At 42.1% G+C, this 18,707-nt stretch overlaps 1 protein-coding gene and 1 long non-coding RNA gene across 5 annotated transcripts; one reads left to right on the top strand and one right to left on the bottom strand.

Moving 5' to 3' along the window:
* Positions 1-859: 859 nt before the first annotated feature.
* On the bottom strand, positions 860-11,264 carry LOC109735902 (uncharacterized). 4 transcript variants are annotated; one of them, XR_002226276.4, is made up of 5 exons: positions 10,809-11,212; positions 10,623-10,739; positions 8,653-8,731; positions 8,410-8,574; positions 860-1,285 (listed from the first exon to the last, which is right to left on the bottom strand). XR_002226276.4 is itself a non-coding variant. In XM_040394595.3 (4 exons), the coding sequence occupies exons 1-4, from the start codon at positions 10,911-10,913 to the stop codon at positions 8,567-8,569; spliced, it is 309 nt and encodes a 102-aa protein (XP_040250529.1). In that variant the 5' UTR covers positions 10,914-11,264; the 3' UTR covers positions 8,137-8,566. The 4 variants fall into 4 exon arrangements, 1 of the variants encoding a protein (XP_040250529.1); XR_005762255.3 differs by lacking the exon at positions 860-1,285 and adding an exon at positions 2,548-3,131 and having other exon boundaries at positions 10,809-11,264; XR_005762253.3 differs by lacking the exon at positions 860-1,285 and adding an exon at positions 2,548-2,899.
* Positions 11,265-14,735: 3,471 nt separating this feature from the next.
* Positions 14,736-17,573, top strand: LOC109735903 (uncharacterized). The gene is made up of 3 exons (XR_012189600.1): positions 14,736-15,111; positions 16,684-17,191; positions 17,302-17,573. It is a non-coding gene; the product is annotated as an uncharacterized lncRNA (long non-coding RNA).
* The last annotated feature ends 1,134 nt before the right edge of the window (positions 17,574-18,707 follow it).

The following is an 18,707-nucleotide window of genomic DNA, read 5'->3' as shown; positions in this document are numbered from 1 at the left end:
AGCAACTCAAGTTACACTAGTGTATACTAGTGTATTGAAAATTCACAGCTGTCGCATGGTAAAAAAAGTCCATGTATAGTTACAAAGGAGAATAACTCATGGATATCGAATAATGAACCGCGTAGAGACAGTGTTAGTTTGTCATGGAGAAGTTGTTTCACATGACTATAACAAGCATTTCACCTATGTTTGTTATAGATTTTTATCCTAGTTTCATGAAAGGGATGTAACAATGTTTTAAACAAGTGTTTATTCCTCGGTACAATCATGTTGAAAGTTCTGGATAAATTCCATAAATATTTGCATACAACCGCATCGGTTTCATTATCTTTTCAAAAACAGTTAGCTATCTCCGCCAGGTCATGCACTGGCTTGGTGAGATGCTCGGGTCCCCAATGTGGCTGGTCCGACTTACCGTTTTGTTGTGCCAAGATGCAAGATTGGGCCAGACAATAGGGATGGAATGCGGCGGATGGTGGAATAACCCTAGAGTTTCTATCCAGTTTTAATTTGGAAGGTGGAAATGGAAACGACAATGGAGTGAGTATTTTTCAGTACATTTCAATTATCTCGTTTGATATGGGTTGCATCCTATTATGTCATCCAAATGTTTTCCATATTTGCGAGTTCATCCTTTATTTTAAATTCAGCCTATGGCGATGAATTAAAAAACCTTTGGTGATGCTCAAAGGATATGATTTTTGTCCAAGAGACATCACCTATCATTTTCACATTTTTGTGTGATCCACACTCTTGAAATGAAGTGAGAGGGGGGTTTACAAGTTTGCAAGTGAGAGGGTGGAAGCTAGTCAGTTGTTACTAAGAATAGATAGAATGCACTGGCCACTTCACAGTGATAGAATCATAATAGTGAGTGACTTTAGCGAGCTTCCTTCTTGAGAATTTTTCTTAGGATGCACTATATATACAAGGTATTTCTTGGATGCTGGACGTCTTTTGGCTGCTTTGAGTGCCACCCTCTTGCAAGCAAATAGGGCCAAACAGCTTCCCAAAATTGATCATTTAACTTCGCCTTAGTTCTCCTGAAATCACCTGCTAAGGCGTTGGTTACATCTTTTCTAGCAAGCATGGAACAATTTATGCCTTTTGTCATGTTGGCTGAAACTAATAGACCTTTGTTTGTTTTGCATGAGTCTTGAACAAAATCTAATTAAATTATGCTTCCCTTTACCAATCCCAACAACCTCAACAAAAGTTTTTGGGTCCAATAATGGAAGATATGTTCCTATAAAGATGTTACGTTGGAGCCCAAAGACCTTAAAACCTGAAATATATAAAAGTAATTCAGCTCATATAGTCCTGATGTATGAAACAAATGTGCGGTTGTCAGTTAATTGGCAACACTTCAAGTTGGAAAATGTTGGCTATACAACCATGATTAGTGAATCATGCTAATAAATTACTGAAGAAGCATCAAACTGAAGTAGCTCTCTTGTGTTATTACACCAGGCAACATATTTGCCTCATCATCTCAATCACCAAATTCGTAGCAACATTTAAGATGTCATATGATAGGAAATACAATTAAATTCGGTAAGCAACTCAAGTTATACTAGTGTATGGATAATTCATTGTTGTTGCCTTATAAAATGTCTATGTATAGTTACAAAGCAGAGACATGTAGGTTTGTCAAGCAGGCGTGGTTTCACATGAGTATTACAAGTATTTAACTATTGTTTGTTATAGATTTCTATCCAATTTTCATGGAAGGGGTGTAATCATGTTTTAAACTAGTGTGTATTCCTTGCTACTATCCTGTAGAATGTTCTGGGAAATTCCATAAATATACGCATACGATGAAGTGGTTTCATTACTTTTTCGGTAACAATTAGCTATGTACGTTGGGTCATCCACCGGCTTTGGATGGCGCTCGGGTCCCCGATGCGGCCGGTATGACTTATGTTGTGTTGTCCCAATGCAAGATTGGGCCATACGACAGGGATGGAATGCGGCGGAGGGTAGAATAAGCATAGGATTTTTATCTAGTTTAAATTTGCAAGGTGGAAATGGAAACGACAATGGAGTGAGTATTTTTGAGAAGATCTTAGTTGTCTCATATGATATGGGTTATGTCCCATTCATTCATCCGAATGTTTTCCATATTTCTGAGTTCATCATCTAAAAAATCCTAGGGTGATGATATCGAAAAAAAACTTGGGTGATGCTCGAAAGACATGATTTTTGGCCAAGAGACATCACCTACCATTTTCACATATTTGTATGATTCATAGTCTTGAAATGAAGTTAGAGGGGGTGTGCTAGAATCAATGATAAAATGCGTGTTCCTATTTTTGTTGGAATTAAACCCTAGGTTTGCACCTTGGTGATAGATTCATCCCTTGGAGTCATCAACAACGGTCTAGCCATCTACCAGGGAAGGAAATTTGTTGGTCCGAGGGAGATTGACATGTTTGTAAGTTATAGCATTGATGCTATCAACTAAGACAAAGATGAACTTGATGTAGAAGGATCAATGTAGTAGTGAATAAAGAAATGATGGAATGACATGAGTCAGAGCTTCCAAGATACTCAAAAACAATGCGAAAATCATATGAATACTAACTTTGATATTATAGAGTTTTATGTTCCAATGAGTCATTAAAATAGATGTAAAACACATATTTAAAGTTGGCAGATGAGGGTTGGAGCCTTGTACGCTGTTATCAAGGATAGATGGATTGCTGTTATCAAGGATAGATGGATTGCACTGACCACTTCTGCATCAGTCGTAGAATATAAATATTGAGTGCCTTCGGTGATCTTCCATCTTGAGATTTTTTCTATAGCACGCACTGGATATACAAGTCAATTCTTGGTTGTGGGGGCGTGGCTGCCATGAGCGTCACATCTTGCAAGCAAACGGGGCCAAACAACTTCCCTGAATAGATAACTTCGCATTAGTTCTCCTAAAATCACATGTTAAGGCGTTGACTATGTCTTTTGTAGCAACCATGGAACCTTTGGTTGATTTGGATGTGTCCTAAACTAATCTTGTCAAACCATGCTTCGCTTTACCAATCCCAATAACCTCAGCAGAACTTTTTGGTCGAATGGTAGATTTCGGAGTGATGACACATTCCTCTAAAGATGTTAGTTCAAAGCCCAAAGACCTTAAAAATTGAAATATGAAAAAGTAATTCAGCTCATATAGTCGTGATGTATGAAACAAATATGCGAACGTTAGTTAATTGGCAACACTAGGTGTGTGGAAAAGGTTGATTGTACAATCATGATTAGTGAATCATGCTAATAAATTGGTGAAGATGCATCAAACTAAAATTTGTTGTTATCTTGTGTTGTTACACCAAGGAACATATTTGGCTTGATATCTCAATGAACAAATTCTTTGCAACATTTAAGATGACATATGATAAGAAATACCATAAACTCAAGTAAGCAACTCAAGTTAGAATAGCGTTTACTAGTGCATTGATAAGTCATAGCGGTCGCGTGATAATAAAGTCCATATGTAGTTACAAAAAAGAACAACTCATGTATATCTTATAATGAACCGCGCACAGTCCTGTTGATTTGTCAAGCCGAAGTGGTTTCACATGGCTATTACAAGTATTTCACCTACGTTTGTTATAGATTATCTATCCTATTTTCATGAAATATACGTAACAATGTTTTAAACAAGTGTTTATTCCTTGCTACAATCATGTAGAATGTTCTGGACAAATTCCATAAATATTCATATACAACCTCGTTGATTACATTATTTTCTCAAAAACAATTATCTATCTCTGACTGGTTATCCATCGACTTTTGGAGATACTCGGGTCCCTGACGCGGCAGGTATGACTTACGGTTGTGTTATGCCAAGATGCGAGATTAGATTAGATAAAGGGGATGGAATGCGACAAATGGTGGAGTGAACCTAGGATTTTGATCTAGTTTTAGTTTGGAAGGTGGAAATGGAAACGATAGTGGAGCGAGTAATTTTGAGTAGATCTCAGTTACCACATATCATATGGGCCGCGTCATGTTCTGTCATCCGAATTTTCTCCAAATTTCTAAGTTCATCCATTATTTTAAATTCAACCTAGGGTGAAGATATCGAAAAACCCTTGGGTGATGCTCGAAAGACATGATCTTCAGCCAACAGACATCACATACCATTTTAACATATTTGGGTGATTCACACTCTTGAAATTAAGTTAGTGGGGGTCTGCTTGAAGATATGATAAAAAATTTGTACATCTTTTTTTGGAATTAAACCCAACGTTTGCATTCCAAGTCTCTTGTCAAAGCTTTAGAATATTTGGTGATAGATTCATCGCTTGGAGTCATCTAGAATGGTTTAGCCCTCTATGGGGATCAAAAAATTATTGTTCTGAGGGAGATTGACATGTTTGTAAGTTATAGCTTTGATGGTATCAACTAAGACAAAGAGGAACTTGATGTAGAAGGAACAATGTAGTAGTGAATAAAAAATGAAGGACTGACATGAGTCGGACTCTAGGAGATAATAAAAAATAATCTGAAAAACACATGAATACTAACTTTGATACTATAGAGTTTTATGTGTCAATGAGTTAATGAAAATAGATGTAAAACACATATTTGAAGTTGGCGGAGGAGGGTTCGAGCCTCGTACGCTATTATTAAGGATAGATGGATTGCACCGAGCACTTCATCATCAGTGATAGGATCAAAATAGTGAGTGCCTTTAGTGAGCTTCCATCTTGGGAATTTTTTGATAGCAGACACTATATATAGAAGGTAATTCTTTGTTGTGCGGGCGTCTTTTGACTGCTCTAAGCTCCGCCATCTTGCAAGTAAGTGGGGCCAAACGGCTTCCAAAGATAGATAACATCACCTTAATTCTCATGAAATCACCTGTTAAGGCGTTGAATATGTCTTTTGTAGAGAAAATGGAACATTTTTATGCCTTTAGGCGTGTTTGCGGAAACCGATAGAGCTTTGTTTGTTTTGGATGTGACCTGAAAAAATCCAGTCAAATCATGCTTCCATTTACCAATCCCAACAAGCTCAACACATGTTTTGGGTCCAATGGTGGATTTCAGAGTGAAGACACATTCCTCTAGAGAGTTAGTTAAAAGCCCAAATATCTTAAAACTTGAAATGTTAAAAAGTAATTCAGCTCATATAGTTGTGATGTATGAAACAAATATGAGAATGTTGGTTAATTGGCAGAGGTTGGTTAATTGGCAACACTAGGTATGTGGAAAAGGTTGATTGTACAATCATGAAGTGAATCATGCTAAAAAATTGGTGAAGATTCATCAAACTAAAATTTGGCTGTTATTTTTTAGTAGATCTCAATTGTCTCGTATGATATGGGTCGCGTCCTGTTCTGTCATCCAAACGTTCTCCATATTTCCGAGTTCATCGTTTATTTTAAACTGAACTTAGGGTGACGATATTGAAAAAACCTTGGGCAATGCTCGAGAGAGATGATTTCTGGCCCAAGTGACATCAACTAGCATTTTCAAATATTAGTGTGATTCACACTCTTGAAATAAAGTTAGAGGGGGTTTGCTAGAAGCAATGATAAAATGGGTACCTTTTTTGTTGTAATTAAACCCTATGTTTGCATTTCATGTCTTTTGTCAAAGTTCTAGTATTCTTGATGATATATTCATTGCTCGGAGTCATCTACGATGGTTTAGCCATCTACTAGGGAAGGAAAATGGTAGTTCTAAGGGATATTGACATGTTTGATGCAATCATCTAAGATAGCCAGGAACTTGATGTTGATGGGACTATGTAGTAGTTAATAAAGGAATGACGGTATAATATAAGTTAGAGCCTACTGGATACCCGAAAACATTGGGAAAAATAAATGAATACCAACTTTGATATTATAGAGTTTTATGTGCGAATGATTTTATGAGAATAGATGTAAACACATATTTGCAGTTGGTGGAGGAGGGATGGATCCTAGTACGTTGTTATTAAGGACAAATAGAATGCACTTGCTGCTTCATACGCTGTGATAGAGTAGGAATAGAGAGTGACTTTAGTGAGATTCCTTCTTGAGAATTTTTTTTGTAGTAGGTACTAGATATACAAGGTAATTGTTGGTTGTGTAGATGTCTTTTGACTGCTCTAAGTGCATCTCCTGCAAGCCAACGGGGCCAAACAGCTTCCCAAAATAGATCATTTAATCTCCCTATTTCTCTTGCAATTACCTATTTAGGCGTTGACTATTAATTTTGTAGCAAGCATGGAACAATTTATGCCTTTAGGCATGTTGGCGGAAATCGATCGACCTTTGTTTATTTTGGCTGTGGATGAGGGTTGGAGCCCCGTACGCTGTTATTAAGGATAGATGATTGCACTGACCACTTCATCATCAGTCATAAAATTGAAATATTGAGTGCCTTCAGTGAGCTTCCATCTTGAGGTTTTTTTATAGGAGGCAGTAGATATACAAGGTAATTCTTGGTTGTGCGGGCATCTTTTGGCTGCTCTGAGCGCCACCATCTTGCAAGCAAACGACGCCAAACAGCTTCCCAAAATTAATAACTCCACCTTACTTGTCCTTAATTAGATCACCTGTTTAAGGTGTTGACTATGTATTTTGTAGCAAGCTTTGATTTTTTATGCCTTTAGGCATGTGTCTAGAAACCGATAGACCTTTTTTTGTTTTGGATGTTTCCTGTACAAATCCAGTCATATTATGCTTCCCTTTACCAATCTAGACAACCTCAACAGAAGTTTTTGGTTGAATGGTGGATTTCGCAGTGAAGAGACATTCCTCTAAAGATGTTAGTTACAATCCCAAAGACCTTAAAATTGTAAGATGCAAAAGTAATTAAGCTTGTATGGAACAAATATGTGAACATTGGTTAATTAGCTACACTAGGTGTGTGGAAAAGGTTGACTGTAAAAATCATGATTAGTGAATCATGCTAATAAATTGGTGAAGAAGCATCAAACCAAAATCTGACGGTTCTCTTGTGTTATTACACAAGGGAACATATTTGCCACAATATCTCAATCACCAAATTCTTAGAAACATTTAAGATGTCATATGATAGGAAATCCTATCAATTTAAGTAAGCAACCCAAGTCAGACTAGTGTATACTAGTGTATTGAAAATTCATAGCTGCCGCATGATAAAAAATTCCATGTATTGTTACCAAGGAGAACAACTCATGTATATCTAATAATGGACCGCGTAGAGACATGTTGGTTTTTCATGCAGAAATTGTTTGACATGAGTATTACAAGCATTTCACCTATGTTTGTTATAGATTTTTATGCTGATTTCATGAAAGGGGTGTAACAATGTTTTAAACAAGTGTTTATTTATCATTACAATCATGTAGAATGTTCTTGATAAATTCTATAAATATTCGCATACAACCGCGTCAGTTTCATTATTTTTTCAAAAAACAATTAGCTATCTCTGCCAGGTCATCCACCGGCTTTGCGACATGCTCCGGTCCCCAACGTGGCTGGTATGAATTACTGTTGTGTTGTGCCAAGATGCGAGATTGGGACAGACGACGGGAATGGAATGAAGTGGATGGTGGAATAACCCAAATATTTCTATCTAGTTTTAGTTTGAAAGGTGGAAATGGAATCGACAATGAAGCGAGTATTTTTTAGTAGATTTCAAATGTCTCGTATGATATAGGTCGCATCTTGTTCTATCATCTGAATGTTCTACATATTTGCGAGTTTATCCTTTCTTTTAAATTCAACCTATGGGGATGAATCAAAAAAAACCTTGGGTGATGCTCGAAAGACATGATTTTTGTCCAAGAGAAATCACCTATCATTTTCACATAATTGTGTGATTCACACTCTTGAAATGAAGTGAGAGGGGGATTTGCCAGAAGCAATGATAAAATGTGTGTACCTACTTTTGTTGGTATTAATTCCTAGGTTTGCATTTCCTGTGTTTTGTCAAAGCTTTAGTATACTTGGTGATAGATTCGTCGCTTGCAGTCATCTGTGATGGTTTAGCCATTTTCCAGGGATGGAAAAATGTTGGTCCGAGGGAGATTGACATGTTTTTAAGTTATAGTGTTGATGCTATCAACTAAGACAAAGAGGAACTTGATGTCAATAAAGAAATGATGGAATGACATGAGTCGGAGCCTAAGAGATACTAAAAAACAATGCGGAAAACACATGAATACTAACTTTTATATTATAGAGTTTTATGTGCGAATGGGTCATGACAATATATGTAAGAGATACTAAATTTCTCCGAAACAACTACATGCTGGCACAAGTTCACAATTTCTAATGGTGAGAAAACTGTTCTATTTCTGGCTTCCCTACTGTATGTGCTTCAGCAACAAAAAAAGTACAATAGTGCAAGCAAGTAGATGATTGCACATTATGAAGGCCATTAACGTATCAAATAAAGGCCAACATGAAGACAAACCAAGCTTGTGACTTACCATTGCTCGAAACATTCGAGTATTCATTGTTGCAACTTGTATGAGCGTATTTGGAGCAATTACATTGTGCCTTGTACCTAGAGTCCCAGTAGTACTAGCGGTCTGTAAAAGAGAATTTTGCAAGTTTGGATTCCTATTTTATTTGCCAGTCCTTTTCTTAGGCATCTGCAAATAGAAGTGCACTTTCAGCAATGCAAGTAAGCAAACAAATCTGACAAGTTCGCAAGCATATGACATAATCACCTGATGTGTTTGCGTCTGTTGGGCTCCCATCTGTTGGATCACCAGTAGGATCTTGCGTTGAATTCATCCTTGTGCCCTTCTGTACGTAATATCATAATTTGAGTCAATTTCAGAAGAAACGCGATACTTAAAGCAGGCATAAAAAAGTAACCGGAAAAATATCTATTCAAGTCTATACTGAAGCTGTTGTAAGCAAAACTAAGCTAGGCTTCAAAGATTAAATGAAATCAAATTGTGTTATAGCGTGCAGAACAAAAGCATGCAGAACAGAAGTCTTTTAGCATAACATATGTCTACAATTTTGATTTAGAAATTGAAAGCTAGGCTTCAAAGATCAAACGGAGCATATATATGTGTACATCAATAAAATGTAATCAAGTGTATACTAAAGTTGTGAGGCATACACATGACACACCAATTAGAGCCCATCCTGACAGGGCTACTCCCAATACATACAGATGCAGTAACCTAGCCCGAATGTGGTAAGCAAACTGCCAAGGTTAAATAAGCTGAATGTGGCAGTATGCTTTAGTATAGGCACATACGCTTTTAAGAAGTCCGGACAGTGGTTCTGGTATTAGCTTGGTAATATTTTACATAGTGAAAAGGAAAACTTGGTACTATTTACACCAAATGTGGGACACTCCAAAATACAAAAATAAATTAGTCGTGGTCGTGGCCGTGGCCGCTATGGCTGTGGTCACCGTGGCCGAGGCCGTGACGGCATTGATGACAGCAGGTCGACCGTCTCTCAGCTCGGCATGAGTGCCGCCACCACCGCCAGCGAGGGGGCATGTTGCATCCCCGGGGTTGTTGCAGTGGCGGATCCAAGAATTCAACTTTGGGTGTTAAAAAATTCACCCTAACATCAACTCTTTTTTTTCCGTTTCAACCTACATTTGCTTTTAAAAAATTCATTTGTTATTCTTTTATTAATGGAATCAATTACATCAGGACAGTTCTATTTACAAAGATACATCTCTAAATCCAAACAGAAGCTACACATGAATGCAATTTCAAATTGGAACTTTGGAGGGGATTGGTGAACTGTTGGCTTGCTTAGACTAGTTTATCTGGACTGAAACTGAGTTGTTAACTCACTCCGCATACTCTCTGAAGTCTGAACTCAAGCATGTACGCAGTACTTTTTGTCATATACCTATGCCGGATACGCCCCTGGGTTGCTGTAGTATGAAGGTGAGGCTATTGCATCCCTGCCGGAGGCGAGAGTGACTAGATATGCCTCACATGAGTATAGACTTGATTACATACAAATGTGATGCACAGCGGCAGTCAGCGTGGTAGTTCTACGACGGAAAGGGGGCACTGCCATGGCCATGTCGTCCACCGCCTCCTGCTGCCCCTCCTCCTCGTCTCCCCATGGCCGCCAAACCAAGATGGCTTGGTCTAAAACGCTTAAACTATAATCTAGTTGGGTTGGAATCTAAATGCAGTCTGTACACATTGCTTGCACATGTCAAATGAGCGATGAATGAACTACTTTTCCAGCACAACAAGCAAACACTCCATTCACAATAGAAGAAAGTCTGATTTTACACAAGCAAAGGTTAAAGTTTGAATGTTCAGTGGCACAGATAATATAACAGTAAAAAAGACACAATTGTAGCATCAGATTGGCAGCAAGATTTTCTTATTCTTGGGCATGGAGAGCTCTATATAAACTGAACCAAGCCAATGGATCAATTTGGCGTAAGCAGGACCAACCCAAAACCATGGCAAAAAAGGGTTGAAAGCTAGCTCAGTTGATGATTTTGTTACAGCTGAAAAAATAGGGCCTAGACCATCTCTGAAACCAACCATCCCTGCATGTACATAGTAAACTGAAACCAAATCCAAGCTACTCCATGGATAGGATATGATAGGATCGTCAAAGCAAACTAGTTTGTTAGCTATAGGAAGGGTGGGGGGGCTAAAACGCTGCAAGGAGGAAGGAAGGGTCGTGGCCTTACCACCGCTTTGGTGCAAGGGCGCCGGAAATGGCTGGCAGTGGCGGATCGGACTAAACGGGAAGAGAAGGGAGGCCCTGACTGTTCCATGGCGGCGTCCCTGCATCTATCGAGCTGCAGCTGCGTGGCGAAGGAAATCAGGGGAGGAGATCAAATCAAATCGAAGAGAAAGGATGGGCGAGGGTTGACCTTGAAGCGCAGCCATGTGTGTGCCCACGTGGCTCTCATGGCCTCCATCGACGGATGGTCGATCTGGGATCGGAGGAAGCAGCCTCCCACGTTGACCTCCGTCATGGGATCCTTGACGAAGCCCTCTTCTCAGCCATGGGAGGAAGCTGGATAGGGAGGAAGAGGACGCCGGTTCTGGCCGTGGCAGATCTGACCGCCGCCCGACCCGCATCAACGGTACCGGCGCCACGTGCACTAGGTTCGCCTTAAGGGAAGTCCCCGCCTCTGGGGACGAGGATGTCGTCGCGGCGGTTGCGGGACGCATAGGGGCAGATGGCCATGGATGGGGAGGTGGCGCGGTCGTGGATGGGGAGGGGGAGGATCTGAAAGAGGAGGACGGCGAGATCAGGGAAGTCGGGGCGGACAAAGGGGAAGGAAGAAGCTGGCGGAGATCTACATAGGAGTTGACTGCTTGCCGTTGGATCACGGAAGAGTAGACGGTCTGGATTTGTGATCCGTGGGTTAGCTCGCTCCACCAATCACATCGCAAGTTCTTCCTCTCGCTGGATTGCCACGTCAGCACCATCCATCCATCACGGCCTAAATGGTGTATAAGAACGGAACTAATTGTTCGAACCATGACGATTATGGTGACGGTCTCTCTTTGTCTGTCATGATGGGTCTATGATTTGGGGTGCCATCCTCATGTTGCTTATATATGACGGATTTTACGAGGAACCAGAAAAATCATCATAAATAATGCAGTTTCTGGCAATGTCATCACAATTTCATCATGGATTAACATATTTTTTGTAGTGGGATGACCGGATGAGCGGTACGGGTTCGAGAGAAGGTGCGGAAGCTGCCGGGGAAGAAGAACCAGCGGCTGGTGCATGCGCGGGTGCGGGTCGGCGCGTCGCTCGAGGCCGTCTGGGCCACGCTCACCGACTACAAGGACCTCGCCGGTTTCATCCCCGGCCTCTCCGAGTGCCGCCTCCTCCAGGACGCCGCTTTCGCTCGCCTGTAGGTGCTGCGATGCACATCTATAAGGAGGAGATTTGGGAGAAAGGAATAACCTGAGGTAGTGTTCGTTCGATGGACTCTGGTCGGTGTGGTTCGTAGTGTCGACGCCGACATGACACCGTGAGGACCGAGGAACCCGAACGAGAGAGCTCAGATCCAATCTTGACAATTTGTCGCTCCCGGGCTGCCAACTCACCCGGGCTTCTAGTGCGAGGACAATGCCGATCCATATAATCCAATCCAAGGAAGACCCGATGACCATGCCAAAGTAGAACCTCGCAAGGGAAAGATTGGCGTTGTGAGAATCACATGGCAGAAATAGTAGCTATCCCCTATCAGGGCATACTAGAACCTCGCATGAAAATACCTACACCAAAAACATATATAGATTGTCTCCATGGAAGGTGTTGTGGTTTTCACACATATGGGGAGAATAGAGCCATAGCTCATCTATCTTATCATCATCTCTGTCCTAGATCAAGTAGTTTATACACACATAGATAGGGGATCATCATGTTAATCATGTTAAGTATCATGATTGGATTGGAAATATAGGATAGCCGGATGCATTGGGCTCGCCAGCTGCCTCAGCTCGGGTGCGACTGCTGCTTTGGTCACTCGAGCCTTGCTGCCCGAGCTGACACGCTCGTCTGCACGTCGTCCGACGCCATCCATCGTAGCCAGCTTCATCTTGGACTCCGCCGCCACCCCCGCCTCCACCAAGCGGCGTCGTCGACCTCGCGCGGGCCCGGCCGCCCATGATCCGCCTCATCTACGCCGTGCGGCTGATCTGGCCCGTCGGTGGCGCGCGCCTCCGCAGGTCCCGTGAAGACTCTCCCTAGTACAATGCGCCCCTCCATCGATCGAGCATCGGGCTGCCACCGCCCCGTGGTTCCCCCATGACTGCACCGGCTCGCCCGCCGCCACTGCATCACCCATTCGGATCGTAGCCTCGCGGCACATGGTCCCTCCGGCTGCATCGACACTCGCGCTGCCGCTGCATCGCCCCTTCGAGTCATACTGCGTGTGGCACATGGTCTACACCGCTGCCCTGAGGTCTTCACGCCAATATATTTGGCATTTCCCAACGAGCATACCCTAGCTAACCGTAACCAGCGCTCCTGGGTTACCAACTCACCGGGGCTTCTAGTGTGAGGACGATGCCGATCCAACATAATCCAATGCCACCACATATATTCGGCATTTTTCAACTAGCAAACCCTAGCTAACTGATCTAGCTATCTAACCGTAACTAGCTCTCTCGAGCTACCAACTCATCGGTGCTTCTAGTGCGAGGACGACGCCGATCCAATATAATCCAATCCAAGGAAGACCATGTTTATATTGTAAAACAACCATCACATACATCGAAGCAACCGATACAAACGAACGCCACACACACCCAAGGCAAGATACATGAATGACGGGCACCGGCACACAACCTCAACGACTACCAAGCACCTATAAGATGTCCAAAAAAGGGGTCCGGTTAGAGCCAACGGAGACCACCAGCGCGAGGAGCGATCATCTTGGAAGATGTGCGACGGACATGCTGTACCGAGGACTCAAAGACGATGCCTCCAGGAAGGGCACGACCACGAACGTCGCCACCGTCCGGTCCGAAGATCAAGTTTTCACCGAGAGTAAGATGGAAGGAGTGGGAGGAACACGACGTCCATGGACGCCTTCACCGTCAACCAGTGAACGGACTGGGTATGTACCACGGTGGTTCAACCCCTCCGCCGCAATCCCGGTCCGCCAACCACCCGCAGCCAATTAGGAAGGTGTTGTTTCATCATGGATCTACACTTAGGTTGGGATATGTCAAAAATTTGTGCCTTGGTCAACTGTCGGTCAAAGCAGGAAAAATTTGGCCAGGTCTGAACTACATGTCACAGAAACCTCATGCGACCCTCACTTTAAAACTATTAGGTTATACTCTTGTCTCGAAACATAAGTACTGATGGGATGGGTTGATGAGACGGTCGATCTATATCAGTCTCGATCTTACATTCCGATCTTGAGATGGGGTGATCTCAGTATCTTTCATTTTACCGGACAATCCGTCGAGGGTTTGCCCACACCAGAGCAGGTCAACATAATTATGCCGCTTTTGTTCAAACGATAAGCATAGAGATTCACCTATGTAAATTAAACAACCCTGCATCCCAACGCTTTCCCTGTCGGATCTGTCCTACTTCGGATCCACACGCAAGGGGGAGAACGAGCCCTGTCGCCTTAGGTTGGGATATGTCAAAAATTTGCATATTTGTATATTTCTTATTTATACTGATTTATTGCAACGACTCCTGGGTAGATGGACGGAGGGCTCGGGAATGGAGCGCACGGTATTGGAAGCTTTCGACGGAGCCGCGACCAGAGTCGAATCGGTCGTCGAGGGCGACCCGATCATCGAAGGCGACGTTAGTGATCACATGGGTGGTGCAGGATGTTGATACGTGTCAATTGTTGGCCGACATATGCTACCTACACTGCTTAAGTAGGTAAAAGTATGCAACCAAATTACTATATAAAAATTAGTTTAATTTAAAAAAATTCAAAAATAATGAGGTCACTTGGATTTGTGGTTTACAAGTTGCAGATAATCAAAGTTTGATAGAATTACTATCTTCTTTCAAACAAAAAAAGAAGGGCTACGTCGATCACATATTTTAGTAATTTTTTTTTGCCTGGACATATTTAAGTAATACTATACGCTATCAGACATTTAAAAAAAAAGTAATATACGCTATCTGGTGGAGCGCGTCCGCGTCCGCGCGATGGATCAGACGCCCTGGTCTGTCTGGTGGGTTGCGCCGCGCGAGATCTCCTCCTCCCTTTCCTTCGATCCTTTTTTTGCTCCTTTTTTCCCACGATCCTTTTCCTCTTTCTTTTTCACGCGCCGGACCCTGGTCCTTAAAAAAACCATAGCGACCCGAGTCGTACCTCGATCCCTGTTCCGCCGCCGCGCGACCCGAGCGCTGGCCGCATCCAGCAGCCACATCATGGCGGCGCGACGAAGCAGCCCACGCCAGCGCCTCCCTGCCGCTCCCCTCTCCCTCTAACCTTGCTCCGCCACCCGCCGCTCGGCGCCTTCCGCCCGTCGGCCTCCTCCTCCCTGGATCTCGGCTGGTCGATCCTGCAGCAGCTCTCACTGGATCTCAGCTGGATCAGACGCCCTGCAGTAGCTCTCCCCTGGTCAACCGCCCCTTTGCTCAGCGCCGCCCGGACTGGCTCGCCTGCCTCCCTTGCGACCATCGAGCTCGACTGACTTGCGGCTAATACCTCCAGAACAACAATAGTATGATTATCCCCTCATGTTTCCCTCTGTATTTTTCATTGCAAGTGCAGCATCACATGGGCATTAGTACTGTGCTATACATACAACATAAGGATGCTGATTTTAGGTTGAAAGTAGCAGACTGATTTTCCCTTGCTTGCTGTTTTATTGGTATGTAGAACCACACATTCGTGGAGGTCAGTAGCATAAAGGTATGCTATGTTCTTGAGAAGAAGAGCAGATCATGATGCAGGTGGTGGACAAACAAAGCAAATGGCAAATTTTCCCTTTCATGATTTACACTTAAATCGACAACGCTATAAATGGGCATCTTAACATGAAACACTAATCAACATACTTGTGGCCTAGGCAACGTACTGTACCAAGTTAGCCAAGCTAATTAAATTGCTCCACCTAATACATTACTGCAAAACAAATAACTGATATGTCCTGACCAATTAGTTCTTGGCAGTGAGAGCTTGTTTCCCTTGATACGATCCCAGTTGTCCAACTTGATGGAACACCTCAGGTCTTTGCAAGGCAGTACCTTGGCATCTTTCCTCCGAAGCTCGCTCAGTAGTCAGTATGAGATGCTTGCCAACCAGGTCCTACAGCCGGGCACTCAGAATCTTGATTAGAACCCTCCTTCAGGATTGGACCCAAACACACCTGTACTATTCATTTCTTTGTTGAGCACAGGAGGTCTAGCATCAGCCGCGCCACCTGTTCCGCCCTTCTTATCTGCATCAACCGCAATGATTCTGAACCCAAACGAATTGAGCTGCTGCATCTCCTGTAATAACTCCAGGCTTCAGTACTCTTCTCAAAGACAGTGCCATACTTGGGTTGATAGTTCTTAACTACATATAACATCACAACTAGTTGTCAACTGAAAAAACCCCAGGAAAACACCAACTGTGACAAAAAGAAAGTTCCGCAAATAATCAAGACACTTGGAAGGTCATGTGAGTGCATATATGTAGAACGATTATGTTTGAGTATATGAAACTGATACTATGAAATTAGTTTTGGGTCCTTGTTATGCAGGTTGTTTATGCCACTAAACTTTTATATACTGAAATTGCAATGCAATATAGAGCATTACAGCTCTGGAAACCAACATGTGTTACTTACTAAAAAATATTTTGAAGTTACTAATTACTATGATTGTCATAAGAGATAATATACTTTTTATGCTGTTCTACTGATACATGACCCTGCAAATGGTTAAAGATGTGATAGTCAGATATAACCCCATCATTTAAAGTAAGGTTATTGCCAAAGTTAATAGCAGTTAGAACTTTTGAGCCGTGATCTCTTCACTGTCTCTCTGAATTTCTGTTTTTGCATTATCTAGCCAACTACTAAACTGAACTTATTTACCCTCATGTCACACATACTACCATGTGACAGTAATACTATTTCTTCTTCCATCAACCAAATTTTGCTTTACAATGTATAGATAAATTTTGCTTTACCATGTGACAGTAATACTGGTATGTATGTATCCCTGTTGTCTTGTCTTGTAATGCATCTAGTAATGCTATTGACTGTAATGCAGCTACTAAAGCAGCTGTTATGTTTGTTTAACAGGACTGGCTTTACGGAGATAAGGCAAAAATGACACGAGATAAGAGCTGGATGGACAAGGAAAGAGATTCTGTTGAGTGGCAAACTGGCATGAATGATTTCTTGAATTTTGCCTTCGATGGTGCTCACCCAGACTCAACAGTCCCATGCCCATGTAGGAGATGTCTCAATATTGTTCAGAAAAAGAAAAGGGATGTTCATAGTGACTTGCTGTTCAATGGGATGGATCCAACCTACACTCACTGGATATACCATGGTGAACAATCGGATGAGGGAAGCATGTCTGAAGATTCTGATAATGAAGACGCTGTAGATGATGGTGCTGGGGTATGTGACATGCTCAATACTCTCATAAGGGGCACAAACATGCAAAGCAATGCAAACATTGGTGAAGGTGTGGGAGACATTCATGTGGATGATTCCAGCGGTGATGAAAGGAACCAGGAGCCAAATGCAACAGCTAAGGTCTTCTTCGAACTATTGAAAGAGGCAAAAAAATAGTTGTACCCAGGTTGCAAGGATTTCACGAAGTTATCTTTCATTGTGAAGCTTTACCAAATCAAGTGCGTGTCTGGGATGACCAATAGAGCATGTGACTTACTTCTGCAGATGTTCACGCAGGTGTTGCCAAAGGGCCACTACATTCCTACAAATCTCGGAAAAGTAAGGAAGGTGATCCGAGATCTTGGGCTGGACTACAAGAAGATACACGCTTGTGCTGTCATTTTGATACACGAGATACAATCTATACAAGTATGGCTGCTGAAACTTGTGTGCTGTGATTTTGAAACATGTGTTATATATCTCGTTGAGATGGTTTGTTATATCCTACTAAAATCTTGTGTCATATGTCCTTATATATATATCTTGATGTAGTGTTGTTGATTTGCTGATGAATTCTTGCTGGAAATTAGGCTGGGATACAGTTGTTATGCTGCTCAATTGGTGGCTGGAGAGCTGTTTAAATGGAGCCTGGGAGTGTTTAAAAATAGCTAGTATGCAGCCTTGCTCAATTTCTCTGTTTAACACATAAATGTATATTGAATCTCCTTTTTTTATTAAAGCACACATAAATACATACAATCACATCAAGCAAGATACATAAAAATTAGGAAGAGAATGTGAGGATTTGTTGCTCAGTTCTCACGACTCACCTTTGTGAGAAGGGCCCTGAGCTTGCCGTCTTTCTGGTGCCGAGGACGACCTTGCTACCGGGGGAGGTCAGTAGGGCGAGTGGAGGAGACCCTGGCGGTGCAAGAAACCCTAAAGTGAAGGGCGTCCGCGAGTGTGCAATGCTTCACACATGCGTAAGTGAGCCTTCCTCCAAGTCGTGGTACCACTGATGCCCACTTTGCAAGATATGTGACTAAAATGTAACTTGGGTGCAAGTTGTGGTACCTAATGTCTTAATACCTCTGTAAACTAGTACGCCCCTTTAATCAGATCATGCTAAATAGTATAATAAATAAAGGAAAAAAAATTAGGAGCGCTGTCGAGAATACCGTTGCAATATCCTACTCCCTTTTTTGGCAACACTAGAGGATTGTTGCATTATGTTTGTACGTATTACCATGAATGCTCAATTTGTCGCAATATGTAATAGTTATTGCAACGCAACGAAGGTGAGGCAAAAAGTCACCCTATTACAACCAATACATGCTTTGTTGCAATAGTATCCATGACTAGCGCCACATGTCAGAGTTGTTGCAATATATGTCTAAATATTACCACAAAGATGTACTTTGTTGCAATACCTAGCCTTTATTGCAACAAGATGACCAATTCATGCAATGGAACAAACTGTCGCAATATCACTACCATATTACAACGCCAATGCAGCTTGTGGCAATAGATGGCTTCTATATTGCAACAAAACAAGGACTTAGCGCGATGAAACGAAATTGTGGCAATATGTAGATCCTGTTACCACGAACTGGAATTTTGTGGTGATATAGCATTTTATTGCAACAAAAGATAGTTGTAGCAATAATTTTTGTTGCAATAGACCGGAATCCTTGTAGTGCTGG

This window comes from Aegilops tauschii, chromosome 7, assembly GCF_002575655.3.
Source record: "Aegilops tauschii subsp. strangulata cultivar AL8/78 chromosome 7, Aet v6.0, whole genome shotgun sequence".
Classification (NCBI taxonomy): domain Eukaryota; kingdom Viridiplantae; phylum Streptophyta; class Magnoliopsida; order Poales; family Poaceae; genus Aegilops; species Aegilops tauschii.
Note: the sequence above shows the minus strand (reverse complement) of the source record. Positions and strands in the feature narration are given on the sequence as shown.